Source organism: Carassius gibelio, chromosome A1 (genome assembly GCF_023724105.1).
Source record: "Carassius gibelio isolate Cgi1373 ecotype wild population from Czech Republic chromosome A1, carGib1.2-hapl.c, whole genome shotgun sequence".
Lineage (NCBI taxonomy): Eukaryota > Metazoa > Chordata > Actinopteri > Cypriniformes > Cyprinidae > Carassius > Carassius gibelio.
Window position 1 is genome coordinate 10,994,388 of NC_068371.1, and position 20,644 is coordinate 11,015,031.

At 35.1% G+C, this 20,644-nt stretch overlaps 3 protein-coding genes across 4 annotated transcripts in view; 1 reads left to right on the top strand and 2 right to left on the bottom strand.

Annotated features, from left to right (window-relative positions):
• LOC127992420 (uncharacterized) overlaps positions 1-20,644 on the top strand; it is a 431,446-nt gene that overhangs the window by 372,842 nt on the left and 37,960 nt on the right. The gene's annotated exons all lie outside the window — the stretch shown is intronic.
• On the bottom strand, positions 1,355-11,967 carry LOC127991285 (reticulophagy regulator 2-like). Of its 2 annotated transcripts, none has more exons than XM_052591568.1 (9): positions 11,596-11,967; positions 10,456-10,559; positions 9,453-9,483; positions 9,206-9,335; positions 8,570-8,654; positions 7,091-7,228; positions 6,554-6,648; positions 5,810-5,945; positions 1,355-4,359 (listed from the first exon to the last, which is right to left on the bottom strand). In XM_052591568.1, exons 1-9 carry the CDS (start codon positions 11,820-11,822, stop codon positions 3,593-3,595), a joined length of 1,713 nt encoding a protein of 570 aa, XP_052447528.1. In that variant the 5' UTR covers positions 11,823-11,967; the 3' UTR covers positions 1,355-3,592. The 2 variants fall into 2 exon arrangements, with proteins under 2 accessions (XP_052447528.1, XP_052447535.1); XM_052591575.1 differs by having other exon boundaries at positions 1,355-4,356; positions 11,596-11,966.
• Positions 13,335-19,830, bottom strand: LOC127991955 (5'-AMP-activated protein kinase subunit gamma-1-like). The gene is made up of 12 exons (XM_052591630.1): positions 19,446-19,830; positions 19,009-19,045; positions 18,788-18,894; positions 18,414-18,641; positions 17,816-17,861; positions 16,193-16,247; positions 15,651-15,777; positions 15,389-15,554; positions 15,219-15,256; positions 14,949-15,095; positions 13,729-13,822; positions 13,335-13,401 (listed from the first exon to the last, which is right to left on the bottom strand). Exons 1-12 carry the CDS (start codon positions 19,461-19,463, stop codon positions 13,364-13,366), a joined length of 1,101 nt encoding a protein of 366 aa, XP_052447590.1. The 5' UTR covers positions 19,464-19,830; the 3' UTR covers positions 13,335-13,363.

Sequence of the window (20,644 nt, forward strand, 5' to 3'; positions counted from 1 at the left end):
CTTGCAAACTTCTGGATTCTAAAGATATGGAGTACAGCAAACAAATAAAATGGATGTGATTTGTAATTTCATGCTGTGCTTTTGTGTATCTATGGTTGTAATGCCACTCATTGGATAGGAGAAAATCGCACAGCTAAATATTGCAAAATGTTTCAGGTTCAAAATAAGTCATTCAGAATTATTTGATAATTAATTATTAATTAATAATGGGTTGCCTATGTTTTCACTTTAGAATACTGTTTCAGATTCTAAGTAATTCTTCAGGAATTATCTGATAATTCTTTGTTAATTACTAATGGGTTCCCAATATTTTCACTTTAGAATAGGCCTAATGTTTCAGGTTCAAAATAAGTCCTGCATAATTATTTTATAATTCTTTATTAATTACAATTTGGGTACCTGTATTTTCACTTTTCCTGGTATATATATATATATATATATATATATATATATATATATATATATATATATATATATATATATATATATATATAATGTGGTATATGCTGAGGAGGCACACATACAGTACTGTATATAAAATATAAAAACTAAGGTAAGTTATCACAAGGCACTGGAGTGGGGTTCCTACTAGAAGGTGATTTCTTACAAAACACACTCACAAAACAATTTACTACATAGGCAAAACCTCTATAAAATGTATTGCATTTATTAATATTGCATTTTCATACTACTACTATTATTGCTAATAGCATTTATATGAAAGGGTCAAAATTCAATGTAATAGTGTAAAACTGTTCATTAGTAGTTACTTCATAGTTATTTTTCTAGAACCCTAAGTAGTAGACAATCAATAGTAGTTATTCAGGAGGTATGACAGAATACATTAGATATTGATTAGCTAACTGTTACTTAACACAATCATAAAATTATATTACATACTGATTAATTAACACATCTTCCTTAGTAGTTAACAGTAGTGAGTTAAGTGTTAATGAATAATCACCTGTTAGTTCTTCAATAATTCCTTATAAGTTATGTAGTAAGTAAGAAACAGTATTCTAAAGTGTTACCGATTAGTTTATTCCTTCATTGGAACAGATTTGGAGAAAATTAACACATCACTTGCTCACCAATGAATTCTCTGCAGTGAATGGGTGCCATCAGAATGAGAGTCCAAACAGCTGATAAAAACCATCACAATAATCCACAAGTAGTTCACACGACTTCAGTTCATCAAGTAATGTGATGTGTTCCAAAGAAGAAACAAACTCATCTGTATATTTGATGGCCTGATTGGACACCAGGATTGTCCAATTCTCCTATAGTTCACAATTTACATATCAGTCCCATTCAGTGAAAACCATCCCTATTTTTCCTGAATGAACACAAAGCATTTGAAGTTGAAAACCAGCTTATGGGTGTATATTAGAATTATGTGGAGGTCAAAGTCAGAGTAGAAAAATGACATTCAACAATACATTTTGTAGTTAAATGCTCCAAGTGTTTTTTTTTATCATAAGCAGTAACAACATGAGCAAAACAATCAATATTACACAAGGATAATCTCTCCTTAAATATCAGAAAACACAAATCTCTGCGGTCTGTATAAGATGTGTAAGCTTAGAGTTATCTACAGGAGAAGAGACAAAACGCACTCTATCGTGCAAAGCAAAAACACGGTTTCTTATCCAAAAAAACTGCAATGCGGCAAAGAGCTTGTTTTTTCCACATTGAAATAAAAAATACAATCACAGCAATGCAGACCATATTTGCTGCAGGATTTTAGACTAATCAGATTCTACATATATATATATTCTATATATATATATATTTACACTATGACTCTTTAAGACAAAGTGTAAGAATAACTTTTGACTTTAAAGGAATGTCCACCTGCCTCTAATCAATGAACAGATCTGTAAAACTGTCTTTGTATGTGAAAGATTGTTTTTATATACACATTTCCAGTTTTAAAGATATTTCCCTCTAGTATTATTAATAATTAAATATATATATATATATATCAGATCATAAAATCTTATAATATTCATTCAGTGTCATGTCATGTAAGGAGTCACTATGGCCTTTGAACTGACATAAAGAGAAACGAATAATCAATTTCTTTAAAAATAAGCCCAAATATTCTAGAAGAGCTTTACATTGTCAATTCTAGAAATAACTTGATGACTTATTGTGTAAGTCTTTCAATGACATACAAATAAGGTGCAATCATTTGCTTAGGATTCCCCTTTTATGTGCATTTAAATAAAAAAATAAAATAATAATAATAATTCAGTCAAGCCCATGCACAAACTACACCCAAAAATGTTTGTTTATCATTTGAATTATATTTCAGGCAATCTGTGACCTTTCGATGTAAATTTTACAATGCAATACAACATACACTACCGTTCAAAAGTTTAGAGTCAGTAATTCACTTATGCTCTCCCTGCCTGCATTTTATTTGATCAAACAGTAAAAACAGTCAAATTGTGAAATTATTAGAATTAAAAAAATGTAAAGTCTAAAATTTTAGGTGTCATTTATTGCAGTGATGCTAAAGCTGAATTTTCAACATCATTACTTCAGTTTTCAGTGTCACATGACCCTTCAGAAATCATTCTAATATACTGATTTGCTGCTCAAGAAACATTTCTATGAATTTGAAATAGAAATCTTTTAATCACTTTCAATCATATGAATGCTTTTTGATCCTCGCTGCTTAAAAGTATTCATACCTTTAAATAAATATATAAAAAATACTGACCCAAACTTTTGAACAGTAGGGTATTTGGTATCCAGGAAAAAGTCCTGCAAACTAATAAGTAATAAGTAAACTAGTAAGTGCACACAAACAAAAATGCTAAAGTGCATCCAATTATAATATATTGAATGAATATGAACAGAGTTAAACACCTACATGGTGTGTGTGTGTGTGTGTGTGGGGGGGGGGGTGTCCAATTAAAAATGGCACGATCCAATTAAAATCCAATAAATTAATCTGGAATGCAGCCAAATGTGCTAAAGTTTTGTCACTCATTTATTCACAAGCATTTATTTGAGGCATATTTAATAGTGAACTATTCTTCACTTTAACCAATTTGAATAAATAAAACCATCCATTTCAGAGGAATATATTATAGAATATATTAGTTTAGCTATGATGATGAAAATAAATGTTTGACATCACTAATGTTTTCAGTCTTCAGTCATATCCTACTCATCCTCTCCTTCCACAGTCCTAAAATTCAGCCCAAATGGCTTGTTCCCAGGACTTATGACAACACTCAGCGTGGGATTGATGAACCAGAGGGCTCTTGTCATCTGTCGCAGACATGTGGTCTTTGACAAAAGATACAGTAAATGATTAAAACTACATTTATTTTAAATCACCTTTAAAATTTGAGTTGAGGCTGAAGGCTATTTGGATCTGTCAAAAAAAGGATTTGTGTCATACATTTTACATTTTGGACATTCACCTGCGGAGGCATTAACAATCACAGTGATCTCACTCCCGATAACGACAAAATAAAGGCATAGATGACCGCAAAATTCCCTTTCACAAATCTTTTGTCAGTATATGGTATCTACAAAGACTATAAATAAAATAAACAGTTTAGATGATGGGAAGCTAAGAATCATGCTGGTCTGCGTGCTGCTGACTGCTTGGGGGTGTTTCTGTGGAAGCCCCGCCCACTTCCTGTCCATCAACACCAAGGCCCAACCCCTCGTCCATTTGTTCCAGTTCACTTTGGTCCAGAAGCTCAAAGTCCTCTTCCTCCGCGGGTACGAGCGTGAGATCCGGCTGCTCTTCGGTGCTTGCTTCGGTGACGTCACCATCCTCTTCCTCTTCCTCTACACTGGCTTCTTTGGATGATGGTGACTCGAGGGACGATTCAATCGGACAAGGAGGCGGTTCGGTGGGAAGAAACGAAGCCAGGTCTCCTTCTCCTTCGCCTTCGCTAGCCTCTGTAGATCGCAACAGGGCTGAGAGAGTGTTCTGTACAACAGTAGAGATGGCCGTGCTCACTATCTCCTCACTAAGGGCTTCCAGGGACCGAGTGGGTCTCGAAACATCCTCAGCCAATCCCCTTCCCTCTTTATCAGTACCCACAATGCTTTGGTCTGCCCCCGCTGCTTGTCTGTGTCCATTGAAGTGCGTGTTGACAAAGTGGAGCGGCGATGCTAAGTGCTGGATGAGGAGGCTGGCAGGAGACAGCGGTTCCTCCTGGAGCTCGGAGCCGGACGCTCCCGTCTGCTCGGACCCCAGGACACCCAACGGGAAATGGAACAGCCCCGGTTCAATAGAAGGCAGTTCATCCACCGACGGGAACTCCGCTAGATCTCTAGTGAACGCCTCCTCCGGTTCACTGTGCACGCTCTGCTGATCCAGGTCTGCTGATGAAAACACAGACAGTTTTGGAGTAAAACCATTGATAAAGCAGAATGTAAAAGCTTTTTTCTGTTAAAATAATTAAAGAGTCTTTCTTGGTTGTTCGTGTTTAAGTGACAGTCCTAGTAAGAACAGTTAAATGATTAACTAAATCAAACAAATAGGTTTTATGAATTGTTGTGCAATTTGTGCAAAGCAACTATTATACAGCAGCAATTTGAATTGACATAACATTGTTTTTTAGAATTATTACACAAATATTTGTTGCCCGTGTGCAATAAAAGAGGCTTTTTCTTATTAGCATACAGTCTGGACTAGCTCAGAACTTTTAGGCAACATTGCATTTAAAGTCTGCATGAACTAGAAGTAGCTGCCGACTATTATGATGTATTTCCAACTGAAGCGGAATATTGAATAGAGAGCGGAGTTTTATTTTAGCACTCCTCATCTCCATCTCTCGCTAACTAGCAAACTAATGGGAGACGTTAAGGATTACTAATGAAACTAATGAATGGGAGGGGTTAAGGATTATCTGCCCAAGTCATCAAACTGACATCATCAGAGAAAAAATGCCATTCCAGACTTGAAGCAAATGTTCAGATTTTGATAAAGATTACCAAGACAAACTATTTTTTCAGTGGATTCATTTCCATTGATTAATCATTAAGACTAGCAATGTGTGCTAAGTAAATAGTATACATTTTGATTTCATGTTGACTTATGTTTCATATATATATATATATATATATATGCATTTTTATTTTTCATGTATTATTGCTCAGTAAAAAATGTACCATTTTTAGGCACAATACGACAAAGACAATATTTTTTAAATATATTATATTATATTTTATACACTACATTCAAAAATGTAAAAATAAAATGTGTTTGTTTTTGAAAGAAATTAATACTTTCATTCAGCAAGGATACATTAAATTGATCAAAAGTGATGGTAAATACATTTGTAATGTCATAAATAATTTTTATTTCAAATAAATGCTGTTCTTTTGAACTTTCGATTTATCAAAGAATCCTGAAAAAATGGCTTATTGTTTTCTAAAAACAATAAGCAGCACAAGAGTTTTCAACACTAATAATAATAAGCATTTATTCTTAAACAGCAAATCTGAAGACTGTAGTAGCTGGCTGCTGACAATTCAGCTTTGCATCACAGGAATAAATGACATTTTAGTTACTTTAAAGTACTTTAAATTGTATTGTTATACAACAGTACTGTTTTACTGTATTTCTGATCATATAAATGCAGGCTTGATAAGCATAAGATAGTCTTTCAAAAAACGTTAAAAAGAAAAATATAGTCCCCAAACATTTGAAAACATTCGGTAGTGTATGGAGTAAATAACGCATGTTAAATGTTTGTCATCTGTGGTACTGACCCATTTATTTGAATCAGTCTGACTAAACTCTTCAAGCACATGAAAGAGCGTAGAGTACCTTCAGAGACGTCTGTGAGCTGTGGTGTAGTGGCTCTAGATACAGAGAATCCTCCACTCTCCAGTATGGACGCCTCCTCATCGGACAGCTCAGAGTCTGTGATGGCCATCGCCAGAGCCGTAGTCTTCACATCCACCTGCTCGAACAAACAACCACAATTACACTGTTCAGTAGTGTTTGTTGAAAATTAATACTTTTAATCAACAAACATGAATTAAATTGATCAGAAGAGATTTAGAATGTTATAAAAGATAAAATAAAATAAATGCTGTTCTTTTGAACTTTTGGTAACACTTTATTTTAGAGCTTCAAAATTCTCCCTATTAGCTAATTGCTTATTAGCATGCATCTTATTAAAATATTGGCTGTTTATTAGTGATTTAAGAGTTTATTGAGGCAAAAGTCGATGATAATAGTTAGTCAGTACAGTATTGAAAACTGGTCTCCAAAATAAAGCGTAACTGAACATTCTATTTATCAAAAAAAAAAAAAAAAAAAAAATAAAGTATCACAAAAACATTAGCACAACTCTTTTCGGCATTGATCATGTTTCTTGAGCAGCAAATCAGCATATTAGAACGTTTTCTAAAGGATCATGTGACACTGAAGCCTGTATCCATACACTTACAATATATTTACAAGTTCTAAAAGTTTGCATATAGAATATGGCCCCTTTAAGATGTTATATAGTGAGTCTCCTCATCATCAAACATGAAACGAAGGACCTTGTATCAGGACACTCACAGTAGGGGCGAAACATGACAGCTCCTCCTCGCTCTCGCTCTCGCTCTCCGTCTCTGCCCTCGGTTCATCACCCTCTCCCTGCTCCTTCTTTAGCCCTGCACAAACACACACGTCTCCTGAGCGCATTCTAACAGGAAGTGACACACTAACAACCCGGTTTGCGATGAGCCATCAACTGTGATAATCAGCAGCAAGAGCGCACAATATACTGGCACCAATATTGAACAGTTTTTATTGTTGTTATCAATCCAATATTGGATTCAGACAATATAGGGGAATATTTATTTAAGTCCAAGCTGTAAACTCATGCCATGTTTCTGTAACATAATTTACTGTATTTAAAATGCCTTGATGCCTGATTTCATGAACAGGCGTGTCAAAAATATCAGACATACCAGATTAATTATCAGCCATTATATAATTAATTGTCACCACTATGTAAAACTTATTTCCTAACCAAACATTCTGTGCATAATATAGTTTAAATAATATTGTGTTTATTTAGCAATCTAAGAGACTAAAAGGCAACGCTCTCACTTCTCTTGTCGTATTTGCGGCGCTGTGTGTCTCCTTTCATGCTGTAGTCGAGTTTCATCAGTATGGGCTCCAGTCCGGTGTACATTTTCTGGATCAGCTCATGGTAAACCACCAACGGCCACAGCAGCACACTCAGCACTAATGCAGGACAGAGAAAAATACAGTTAACCCCTACATACAGTACCATTCAAAAGTTTGGTGTTGGAATTGCAACCGGATTCTTCTGGGTTTGAAAAGTTATGAACTCCACAGATGTTACTCTGCCTCGGTGGTGATTGGGAGACTACATTACTGTTGCTCCCCTATGCCCCGCCTTTTACAAAGCTCATCGTTCTGAAAAGCGAGGTGTGCTCTGATTGACCAGCTATCTAGTGTGTTGTGATTGGCCGAATATACTTCGTCCACGGTGAAAGCCGATCCGACGATCCAAAGTTGATGTATTTCTTGAGCGAACAGCACATATCAGCTTTAGGCATGGTGAAGCGAATATCGTCCTCTTTTGGAAGGCCAAACTAAATAGTTTCACGAAATACACAGCGTCTCCATGACATGGTGGTGATGGCGACGGCAACAACAATACTACAGCGAGAAAAAAGTGATGCCTTCTTTCTTTGCGTGAACATTTGGGCATTGTAATGCAAATCTTCCCACACAGTGATGTAAACATGTGGGGTCATGTTTAAACGAGGCGTTTCAGGACGTGGACGAGGAATTTCTCTTAGTGTTTGAGACTTTTGTCTTTGCAACTTTGGGTATTTTATCTATGTACGAAGAGCTTGTTACACTCCAAAGAGAAACGAAAACTTGAAATTGCATAATAAGACCCCTTTTAACTTTCGGAGGGAAAGTATATGACTCTTTGATTTCTAGCATGGTGCTTTGCATATGTAATTGGATTGGTTGTTAATGCAAAAACTATTAAAGATTCTTGTAATACTAATATGTTGCACAGGTATCAACCTATAATATACCCTACCATTTAGATATTCAAAATACAAATTCGAAGATATCAAGCATGATATAGATGAGGTTTTATCAACTATCATAATGCATGCATAAAACAGTATACAATCCAAAAGAAAATATACAAGGAGAGTAATAATACACTCCAGTGCCTTACACGGGGGGGAGGCCGGGGGGCTCAAGCCCCTGCCACTTCAATCACCGACACTAAAATGCCCTTTCAGTACAATCTAGATGCCCCATGACCGCGATTTCTACCAAGGGGGGCAACCCCCGATATAAGTTGCTATGAGTTAATGAAAGAAGTCATAGTTTCCTAATGGCATTGTGTGTCTCTTACTCTGTTTCGAAGTGACTTCTAGAGGGGTGAAGTGTATTCTATTGGGCCGTACAGCCAGTCAGTGGACTCGAATAGTTGTGTGTTGTGCAATTTAAGTAGCTGGTGCAAAAGGGCAGCCGTGTGTGAAAAAGTAATGTATGGATATCAACAAACACAACCGAGGGAAGTTTGCTCACATATGATGTAGGAGATCATAATCCCGGGAACGTAATGTCCAACCATGGCCAGCAGGACACATCCTGAACACATCATGATGCAGAACTGATGAGGAGAAACAGAACGACTGATCAGTAAACACTTTCTGGACATAACATGTTTGGGATCTCTCCTGCTCACCAAGGGTGCAGTTATTGAATCACAAATACAGTAAAACAGTAATATTGTAAAATTGTATTATGATTTAAAATAATTGTTTTCTATTTGAAAGCATTATAAAATGTGATTTATGCAAAGCTGAATTTTCAGCATCATTACTGCACTCTTCAGTGTCACATGATCCTTCAGAAATCATTCAAACATGCTGATTTGCTGCTCAAGAAATATTTCTTATTATTATTCTCAACAGTTGTGCTGCTTTATATTTTTTTAATGATTCTTTGATGAATTCTAAAGACCTTGTCAAAGTCTTTACTGCCACTTTTGATCAAATTAATGCAGACTTGCTAAAGTAAACTATTAAATTCAAATATGTATCTTATTGACCCCAAACTTTTAAATGGTGTAGACTTTTGAGGTTTTGAATGACATGAGGATGAATAAAGACAGATTTATCCCTTTTATGTCACTTTGAAACATAAAAACATTCTCCGCACCTTGCCATGGTTTTGTTGTTTATACTGAAGCATTTCTTGGATGTAAAGCCTGAAGGTGAGGTAACTCTCTGCAAGATGATGGCTGAGCTCCTCGATGCTTAACAAACGTGGCTGCTCACTTAGCGTTTCTCTGTAACAGCATTTACAAATTTACTTCTGCAGTTCGGACAAATTGAAACTAATTTAATAAGGAAACAATCTGTTAAGATCAGGTGCTGTTGAGACATGCACAGATCAAGACACATACCTCTCAACGACAGACGGCTCTGGATGCCACACTGTAGAGAACAGAGGAGCACACAGTAAGAGCAAAATAAAAGAGGTTCCTACAATAAACTGTGACTGTATGGGCATCTTAAAATTAAAATATCATGCGATCTCAAACATGTTAAACTCTCATTGGACCAGTTTTGCAATCCCTCCTTGTGTCTTGAAAACAGAGATGTTTTACAATAGCAGTGTCTGTAACAATAAGTCTAAAAGGTTTTACAGGCTGTATTTGTTTAATTCAGTAAAAACTGTAATATTGTGAATAATTAATTAAATTTAAATGACTTCTATATGAAGTCATGTTTTCTACATGATTTTTTTTTTTACACTGTTATTTATTCCTGTGATGCAAAGCTACATTTTCAGCATCATTACTGCAATCTTCAGTGTCACATGATCCTTCAGAAATCATTAACATTCCTTATTACTATCAATAATGAAAACAGTTGTGCTATTTGATATTTTTGGTGGAAGTGATAATAGATTTTGTCTGGATTACTTGATTAATAGAAAGTTCAAATAAACAGCATTTATACTTTGCAGCATTATAAACATATTTATAATTATAAAAGCAACATAATACCAAAAAAATAAATAAATTCTATGTATTTATTGAATAGCTCTGTATTATTATTGTTACATTGGGGCATATAAATCAAAATAATAATAATAATAATCCAAATGTTTAAATTTGTGGTGTGTAAAACATGCCTTCATTTTGGCAAGATTTGATTGCTTTTTAGTTCTTGCTCTAAAGATTTCAATCTACTTAACAACCGTCACTGTTCAAGTTGAAATTATTCCGATTAACTAATTTAAAACTATTCATTTCAGAGCATTGCAGATCAAAGCATCTTCACAATGCTGCAAAACATGTGTTATATATAAGCTATATGTCAGCTATATCCCCACTCCTTCAGTTTGCATCTGTATGTGTTGCTATGAATCAGATACACAATATAGTGGCATCAGTAGATTACCGGTGATCTGCGGCAGCTTGCCTTTCCATCTCTCCAGTAACGTCAGTCCAATGAGAGACACACTCAGGAGGAACAAGGGTCTCAGAGATGTGGACGACAGGAGCCTAAAACACACATATATCTGTTCAAACATCACTATCTGACATATATGACAAAATATGACAGAAATAAGTCATGTATGTAATTTTCCCATTTATGAAAATTGACCATAGTTATTGCCTTCTAACTGTGATATTATCACCATAATGAACAAAGGTAACATTGGTATACATTTACCATATTATGGACAGATAAATATCTTTCTGTGCACTGTGTTTGTGTAAGTAGAAATTTATTTTATGTTTATTATTATGTTATTATAAATATAATTCTAAATATTATATTTTGATGTTTATTTCATATGTATAAAATACATATTATATTGTTATAAATATTGCATGTTATATATTAAACGAACGGTGGAAGTTCCGTGTTGCAGATGGTATTATCATGGTAAAATACATATTTTTGTGGTAAAATCTGTTTGAAAAATGTCATGGTAATACCGCAGTAAATGTCCAAAAGCAAACACAGTATTACACTGACATTTGTTCAATAATACAATAATCATACACCATGGTGTTTACCCCTAACAAAAAAAAATTATTATTATGTTTTTTGGACAAGATGCTATCATAGTTTTTGAACATATCATACAAAAACAGTACCATGTACTGTAAATAGCATGGTACTACTGTAAATACCATGGTACTGTACTGTATATGACTATGGCATACATTATTGCCGTCCGATATCATAATGACTGAACTATGGTACTGCCAAAGTACTTTTAGTAAATGGTATGGCACAGTAACGATGGTAAGACGTCCAAAACCAATAGTACTGGTGTATACTACGGTAAAGTACAATTACTATGGTATTTACACGGTCACCCAAGAATACCATGGTATTGTAGTAATGATAGTATCCAAAACAAAACAAATTAGCACATGTCCGAAGAACAGTAAGCGTAAAGCGAAGCTGCCAAAAAAGCAACACGGGAGAACTTCGACCCGAAGCAACTACTAACGAGCAGATTAAGCCGATTACTAACTAACGTTACTCGTCAGGATGAACAGCCGTTATTCGCTCGTGTCTCACCAGAACAGCGTGTTGAGCGCGAGCGCGGCGATGCTGCTGTACAGCGGCCTCTCCCACACCAGCAGCCGCTGCGCGCAGATCACCGCGGGCTCACACTGCGACAGCCACCCGCGCAGCCGCTCCCGAAGCCGCCGCAGCTCCGGCTCGTCCTCCGCGCTACCGGGCGCGGGGAACCAGGCCTCCAGACCCGCCGATGAGGAGGACACCGAGGCCCGTCTGCTCGCCATTGTCACTTGTCCAGTGTTGTTTGTTTGTGTGTGTTGATGACGGGGTTTGGTCAGAGGAGGCTCGTCATGGATTATTAGAAAAAACAGAAGCGCACCGCGGATCTTACAGGCTCTGACAGTGTCACATGCTCAGTGTTTACTGCGCCCATGGGTGACATCTGCTGGCTGCAGCATATACACACAAACGCCAAGAATTGAACTTGGCATTTATTTAATTTGAGTTATTCATTCAGTGTTGTTTATTTTTAATTAAAATACTTATACTATGATATATATATATATATATATATATATATATATATATATATATATATATATATATATATATATATATATATATATATAGATAGATAGATAGATAGATAGATAGATAGATAGATAGATAGATTAAGCAGGGAGGATATTATCATTACTGAGCTTGAATTGATTGTAAATAATTTAAAATACAGAAATAAAATATTTCAGTGTAAATACATTTATGCATTGTTGTTTCATTTTATTATAATTTAAATAAAACATATGTAATTAAATATTAATGTAACTAAATATAAAAGATACAATATTTATATGAATTATATATATGAATTATTTATATGAATTATTCATTAAACATTTTTACTAACAAAAATGTTAAAACATAAAATGTAAATTATTTCATAAAATGTAATTAAAATTTAAGACAAACTAGATGATCAATTTGATCAAAATCCCAGTCCATGTGCTCACTCATACAAGAAAACACAATGCAACAGTACTCATTTATCATACTTTCTCAGTTAAATGAAAAAATGTGTTGTTTAATATATTACACACTGTAAATGAACATGAAATTTTACAATATGAACATATATTGTAAAAAAATAGGATAAGAGAATGCACTTACAAAGAGTAGCATGGTATTACCATGCTTTTTGAACTAGATCATACAGCGAGCACAAGACAGTGACTGTGTTTCCAACCACACTGGTGTTAAATGTCCATAACAAAGGGCCCCAGGTCACATCTCTGACCCACCAGCGTATTCTCAAACATTCAAATACTCATACAACTAACAAACAGGTCATGCACAAAGCATGCGGAAAGTACTCTATTCATCAGCAATTGATGATTAGTACTGCATATAAGCGCTTTCAATTATTTTCATTGCTCACTGGTTGTGAATATCTAAAAGTAGAGAGAAAATACATCAGCACTGTGGAAACCAAAAGGTATTAGGCTGTGATTCATGGAAGCTGGAGCTTCACATAACAAGACACATGATGCCATCAGATGATTTAATGACTAAAGAGAATATATTAATAAAGGCAAGCTATACTGTGGCAAAATTATTTTACAGTACCAGTCAAACATTTAAACAAACCTTTTTAGACAAATAGTAGACAAAGTCATTTCTAAGTAAAAATAATTTTTATTATTGAACATCTTTCTTCCAAATAAATTAGCTGGTGAAGAAAAATGATCTACAAATGTCAAGCATACGTGTGAATCAATATACAATAGTCTAGATACAATAGAGTATTTTGTATTTTTATTGTTTTGTATTATATTGTACGGGGTCCTTGAGTGTCTTGAAATGTGCCTATAAATAAAAGGTATTATTATTAATAAAAAACAGTGTGTAAAACTTTACATTACGCACTTCAAATAAAAGATAGCTGTTGTTGTTGCTGTTGTTTTCCCCACACTTCCATGTTATCGAATAGTTTTGATGATTTTATGTAAAATAATCCTAATTAAGAAAAAGTAGGTGTCCAAATGTCTGACTAGTGCTATGCGGAATGGCAATGTAAGTGTTGACAAAGCTGGGCTAGGAAGGCAGAGTAATGCTTATCTGTTTACTAGTGCAGGTCAGATGAGGGACCAGGAGAAAACATCTTCTCAGGTTAGGAAAACAGAACATCAATACCTGCTGGAGATAAAACGAAGGCCTGCAGCAGGTCTGAGAGAGAGATTATTCCTCGGACCACGTCATCTCTGTCCACAAGCACCAGCCTATGGACCTGCACACAGAACCAAGAATAAACCGCTCAAATTAAATGACAGAGAAAATAAGACACGACAGAACACACATTTAAAACAAAATAATTTAAAAAAGTAAATAAAGGAATGGTTCATCCAAAAAATGACAATTTGATGTTTATCTGCTTACCCCCAGGGCATCTAAGATGTAGCTGAATTTGTTTCTTCGGTAGAACACAAACCAATATTTTTAGCTCAAACCGTTGCAGTCTATCAGTCTTATAATGTAAGAGGATGGGAATCACGGCTAAAACATACAATAAAACTTAAAAAAAAAAAAAAAAAAAAACTCTAAATATTAGCTACTATTGTACCGATTGTTATAATTAGAATATTTTTTTATTAAAGTAATGCGTAATGAGTCATATTTAGTTCAATCATATTTTTAATGTTTGCTTTAAAGTTTCAAGGTAAACTATCCACCTTCAAATGATTTAACATTTAGCCTATTTCAATAAAACTATTTTAAGTTAATAAGTTATTTTATTTATTTATGTTTTGACAGAAGTGTGAAGATTTTTACATTTAGTTTTTTTTTTCACATGGAAAGTGCCACAAAAGTCATTGTTCCATCACATTCCTAAAAAGTAATTATTCATAATAATAATAATCAGTCACATTAAATTTTTGTCACATTAATCTCTTGGTTCTTCCAGATGCTGGCTTTTACAAGTGAGATCTTCCAGGAACCACTTTAATGTTAACAGAGCTTACAGTAACCCTTTTTTAAAATGTGAGTTCCTCCAGGAACCTTCAGAGCACTTTGAGGTCTCAGTGTAATGAAAGGGTGACTCCAGAACCTCAGAGCTGGGAACAAAGTGCTTCAAGGATCCCATGAGTTCCTGCACGAACTGCAAAGACTATAATGGTTCCTCCAGGAACCATATTATGAGAAAAAGAGCTTTGAGGCACTTAAAATACATTTTAAGGTTCCTGGAGTACTCAAAAGGATACCTGAGGCACCTTTAGTTTTTACAGTGTAATGTACATCTTGGATGCCCTGGGGGTAAGCAGATAAACATCAAATTTTCATTTTTGGGTGAACTATCCCTATAACAAAATCTAATAAATAAAACTCAAACAACAGTTTAGAATACACTTCCTTACCTCGGCCTTGACTATTCTGTCAATAGCAGTTTCCAAAGTCTCATCAGGGTAACATTTAATGACTCCTTCCACAGAACAGCATCTCCTCCGCATGGCCTCCTGCATGCTCATGCTAAGGTTGTTGTAGGTTTTCTGTGCTGCAAGATTCTACCAAAAGAGCGCGTATCACACAACTTAAATATCACCATAAAAGATACTGGCTTCAAGTTCTCTCAATAAGCCAGTTTTGCTTTTAACGTCTGAAATTAAAACAAAAGAAAAGATTCTCACAATCACGTCAAATCTGGAATACAGGGCAACCACCTTGCCTAGAAAAAAATAAAAATAAAAAAATAATAATAAAAAACAAACGCAAGGAATCAAAGTAAAATGAAGCACAATTATTCCGTTGTTGACCTGTAACTTGACTTATTTTACTTTGTGTTTTGAGTTAGATGTACCATTGTCATCCACCACTGGGAGAGCGGACACACGTCGCTCAACAAACACCGAAAGTGCATCGTACACAGAGGCTGTCTGTGAGACAGTCGCCACATCTGTGAAAGTTCCTATTCCTGCATCTTTAATTTGCATCTTCAAGAAGCGTGGCTTGGGCACTGCAGCTCCCTGGTGATGAAGAGAAAATCATACGTATACACATTTATAAACTTGATGAACATGATGAGTTCAAATCGAATCAATTACTGGATTTACTCGTCTTACAAATATATGAAGGAACTTGAGGATTCTCTTATGGGTCAGTATGTGAAGGACATTTCCAGATTGTGGATCGATGACTGGCAGCCTGTGGATTTTGTGTTTCAGTAAAGAGTAGACTGCATCAAAAAGGCTGTGTACAGACAGAAAATATACATATAAAAATATATTACAAATACATACACTACTGTTCAAAAGTCAGTGAGTTTATTTTTTTAAAGAAATTAATACTTTCATTCAGCAAGGATGCATTAAATCAAAGATAAAGTTTCAATAGAGTTTATATTTCAAATATATGCTGTTCTTTTGAACTTTATACAAAGCATTCTGATTTTTTTTATACATTTTTTTTCAGCATGGTTTCAAAAAAAAAAAAAAAAAAAAAACAGCCCTCAAAAGTTTTAAATGGCAGTATAGATAGGAAAGTCTATGTAGCACCTCATAAGCAAGTTATGATTATTCTTATCATACATGGTGCCAGAAACACTGACAACCACCAAGAAAACTCAATTGCGTCAACTACATAAGCAAGCACAAAGTTTTAATACCTCGCATCTGGTGTGATACTGATAAGACACTGATCATGATATTGCAGATACACGTCTACAGAAACAGAGAAACATTGAAAAAATATCTAAATGCAAGTCGTTCATCTCAAGTAACACTAGGCAGTAAATGTGCCCTATAATCACACAATGATGGTCAATGACATCTGTGTGAGATACACTCACCTAAAGGATTATTAGGAACACCTGTTCAGTTTCTCATTAATGCAATTATCTAATCAACCAATCACATGGCAGTTGCTTCAATTCATTTAGGGGTGTGCTCCTGGTCAAGACAATCTTCTGAACTCCAAACTGAATGTCAGAATGAGAAAGAAAGGTGATTTAAGCAATTTTGAGCGTGGCATGGTTGTTGGTGCCAGACGGCTGGTCTGAGTAATTCACAATCTGCTCAGTTACTGGGATTTCCACACACAACCATTTCTAGGGTTTACAAAGAATGGTGTGAAAAGGGAAAAACATCCAGTATGCGGCAGTCCTGTGGGCGAAAATGCCTTGTTGATGCTAGAGGTCAATGGAGGATGTGCTGACTGATTCAAGCTGATAGAAGAGCAACTTTGACTGAAATAACCACTCGTTACAACCGAGGTATGTGTATTTGTGTATTTGTGAAGCCACAACATGGACAACATTGAGGCAGATGGGCTACAACAGGAGAAGACCCCACCGGGTACCACTCATCTCCACTACAAATAGGAAAAAGAGGCTACAATTTGCAAGAGCTCACCAAAATTGGACAGTTGAAGACTGAAAAAATGTTGCCTGGTCTGATGAGTCTCGATTTCTGTTGAGACATTCAGATGGTGGAGTCAGAATTTTGCGTAAACAGAATGAGAACATGGATCCATCATGCCTTGTTACCACTGTGCAGGCTGCTGGTGGTGGTGGTGTAATGGTGTGGGGGATGTTTTCTTTGCACACTTAAGCCCCCAGATCCAATTGGGCATCGTTTAAATGCCAAGGCCAACCTGAGCATTGTTTCTGACCATGTCCATCCCTTTATGACCACCATGTACCCATCCTCTGATGGCTACTTCCAGCAGGATAATGCACCATGTCACAAAGCTCAAATAATTTCAAACTGGTTTCTTGAACATGACAATGAGTTCACTGTACTAAAATGGCCCCCACAGATCTCAACCCAATAGAGCATCTTCGTGCCCTGGATGTGCATCCCACAAATCTCCATCAACTGCAAGATGCTATCCTATCAATATGGGCCAACATTTCTAAAGAATACTTTCAGCACCTTGTTGAATCAATGCAATGTGGAATTAAGGCAGTTCTGAAGGCAAAAGGGGATCAAACACAGTATTAGTATGGTGTTCCTAATAATCCTTTAGGCGAGTGTATATTGAGCACTCTAGAGATACAGGCAGCCTGATAATGTTTCACTAATACATGTGTTATCCTAAAATCTTAACTAAAGAATGCTTATTATAAACATGTATAGTATATTTAAATGTTTTAGTAAGTCAAACCTATATAATCCCTTAAGACATAAATATAATGAACTGGTAGTGACTGTATTTTGGGTTGGTCACAATATGTGCACTGGACAGCATCATCTGTGAAGTTCAGATTTTTTACTTTGAAATGAATCACCTCTCCATGTCTCAATCTTGTGCTCCTCCAGTTCATAGATCTGAACCTACAAGAGAAAGAAAACAATCATAAAATATAGAAGAATGACACAGTGTAATGTGTATATATAAATATAGACTACTGTTTAAAAGCTTGGGGCCGGTTTGATTTTTTAAACATTTGTATTTATTTATTTATTTCTCTTATCTTCGCCAAGGCTGAATTTATTTTATTGAAGCTCAAAAGAACAGCAATTCTTGAAATATAAATATTTGTAACATTCTAAAGGTCTTAATGCTTCATTGGTAAAAAGAGTAATAAATCAATCAATTAATCAATCAATCTTACTAACCCTAAAAATGTAAGCTATAAAAGGTAGGAACAAAATATATATAAAAAAAATAAATAAATATATAATAAAATAAAAATACATTTTGTCTCTGTTGCAGAGTTTAGGCCAAATCTATTTCAAGTCACTTTGTTATCTTCTACCAAAGATACAGTATCTGCGTTGTGATGCAGCATTATGTGGACACAGTCAATGCAAAATAAATACGATTTAAATAATGAAGAAGAACACAAGGTGATCATTAGAGAAGAGGCAGGGATCACAACCCACCATAGGTGACCTGTAATACCGATGAAGAATATTGATGAAATCTGTGATTGTCAGCATACCTGCGAAAATGGCAAGGGAATGAAATAAACAAGAGAACAATTCATAGATAAAAATAATATGCACACATTCAGCAAGTTCAGTCTTACCCACAAATCTCTGCAGTTTGTTGTCCCAGAGAGGGGCTGCTCTCAGGCCATTTGCAACCAAAGCAAAAAAGGCCTTCTTCACCTGTCAATACAGCAGATGAATTCTAAACAAATATTTGATCTTTATGAATTATTGTTGTTAATGAGAATCCCATTTTTTTTATATATATATATCATATTAAACAATAACATTTTCTGTTACACCAAGGATTTTCATTGTATCCCAACCTGCAGTGTGGTGTCAAAAATGACCAGTTTGCAGCTGGTGGGAATTGCATCATAACAACAGTGTTTCTTCACAAAGTTCATATAAGCTTCTGCATTTGGATCGGGGTCTGGAGAGACATGAAAACAAACCAAACAACATCGGATGTTTAAAGATGCTGTGAGTAAATGTCCAATATTGAACAGACTTAAGTTCAGACTTAAGGAACACTGCAGTACAGTACCTGTTCTGTTCATGAAATAGTCCTCATGACAATTCTCCTGCCGGGAACAAAAATAAATAAATAAATAAAATAAAAAATCTGATTCTGCCAGAAATGCATTAATAACAATTATGAGCATTATCTTACTGTTTCCCTTGCTGTTATATTCCTCAGTAGTTATGTAGGCTATCAGTACTATGGTACTTTAATATAGGCTATGCCATCGTAATAAAGTTTATTTAACTGATCTTCCAGACCGCCATAGTTTTATTACATTACATTACATTTTCCTAAAAGACAATGTGATACCACAGCAATAGTAGTTTTGTAAATAACGCAAAAAAAATGTATTACCATTATACCCCTTCTAAAAAATAAAATAAAAATACGCTTCTTTCAACCCTTTATGTTAACACAGAAAGTTTTGTTTACTCTGTTACCTGGCTGCTGTCACTTACCTGCGTGACAGTGTCCATTAGTGCGTGTGCACCCGCTTCCTGCGCATGCTCGCTGATCAATTGAGGTCGCTCGTTATTTAAGACACGACTATGCTCCCTCTAAACGCAGTACTGTAGGTCCGATGGACGGCACAGTGGTGAAGCGAAAACCACTTGTTTTAGGCTATGAGTCCGGTTAAATGTGGTGTAAAGGTGTATTGTTTGACACTGACCGACAGCGCGAGCAGACGCGTTGGAGCGCGCGCAGGTTGTTTCTAAATATAGCGTGTGACTTTTGTGATATGCGCGCGACCATTCATTCCAAAATTAACTTTATGCCACACCTGCCAGCTAAAAATGTTCTTAAATATTACTTCAAATATTTAGCCATTAAACGGGTTTTAATAGGCTATTATTTTGTTAAAATTAAGTATGAAGTAACTAAATCCATGCCAAAAATCATTTACTGAAATAAAATATAATAAATCATTACACAATTTATTTCTACTAGTCACGAACAGTTTTCATTGTTGTTCAGTTTAAGTTGAAGTACTTCATACTAAAAATGTATAAAAAAGAATATAGACACATACAATAAATAAATAAACCCAGAAAAGACCAAAACAAGTTTGAGATTGATATATTTTTATTATTTGCATTGTTGCAGCTGTATGTATGTATAATTTCTCTACAAATGTACAAAATTGGGACAGAAAATGGCTAACTGACTTTAGAAGTTATTAACATATAATGGTAGATATGTATCATTATATCACATATATCATTATTAAAGATATTATAAAGGGTTCTTTTATGTCCAAGTTGTAATAAAATATAATTTAATTACATTACGTTTAATGAATATAAATCCAAAATTAAACTTTAGAAAAGTCAAGCGATGAGCCCGAATCTATTAAATTAATCTGCTCTGCAATTTCAATACTTTACTACTTTAGGTTATCAAAATATTGAGGACTATTTCTTCGAACAGTTAACTAAAGCAATCTATGATGAATGCTTGCATCAACCATCTGACCATTACAAATCTTAAGAATATCTAACTAAATTGTATAACTGACATCCCTTTTTGCTTTCCTTCTACCCTTCCTCTTTGAACCCAAGTGAACAAAACCAGGCTTAAATTCAACCTATTTCCCAACTTGACAATAAAGGCTTTCGCAGGAAGGAACTTCAAAACAATAGAGTCCTCCTCTGGACAA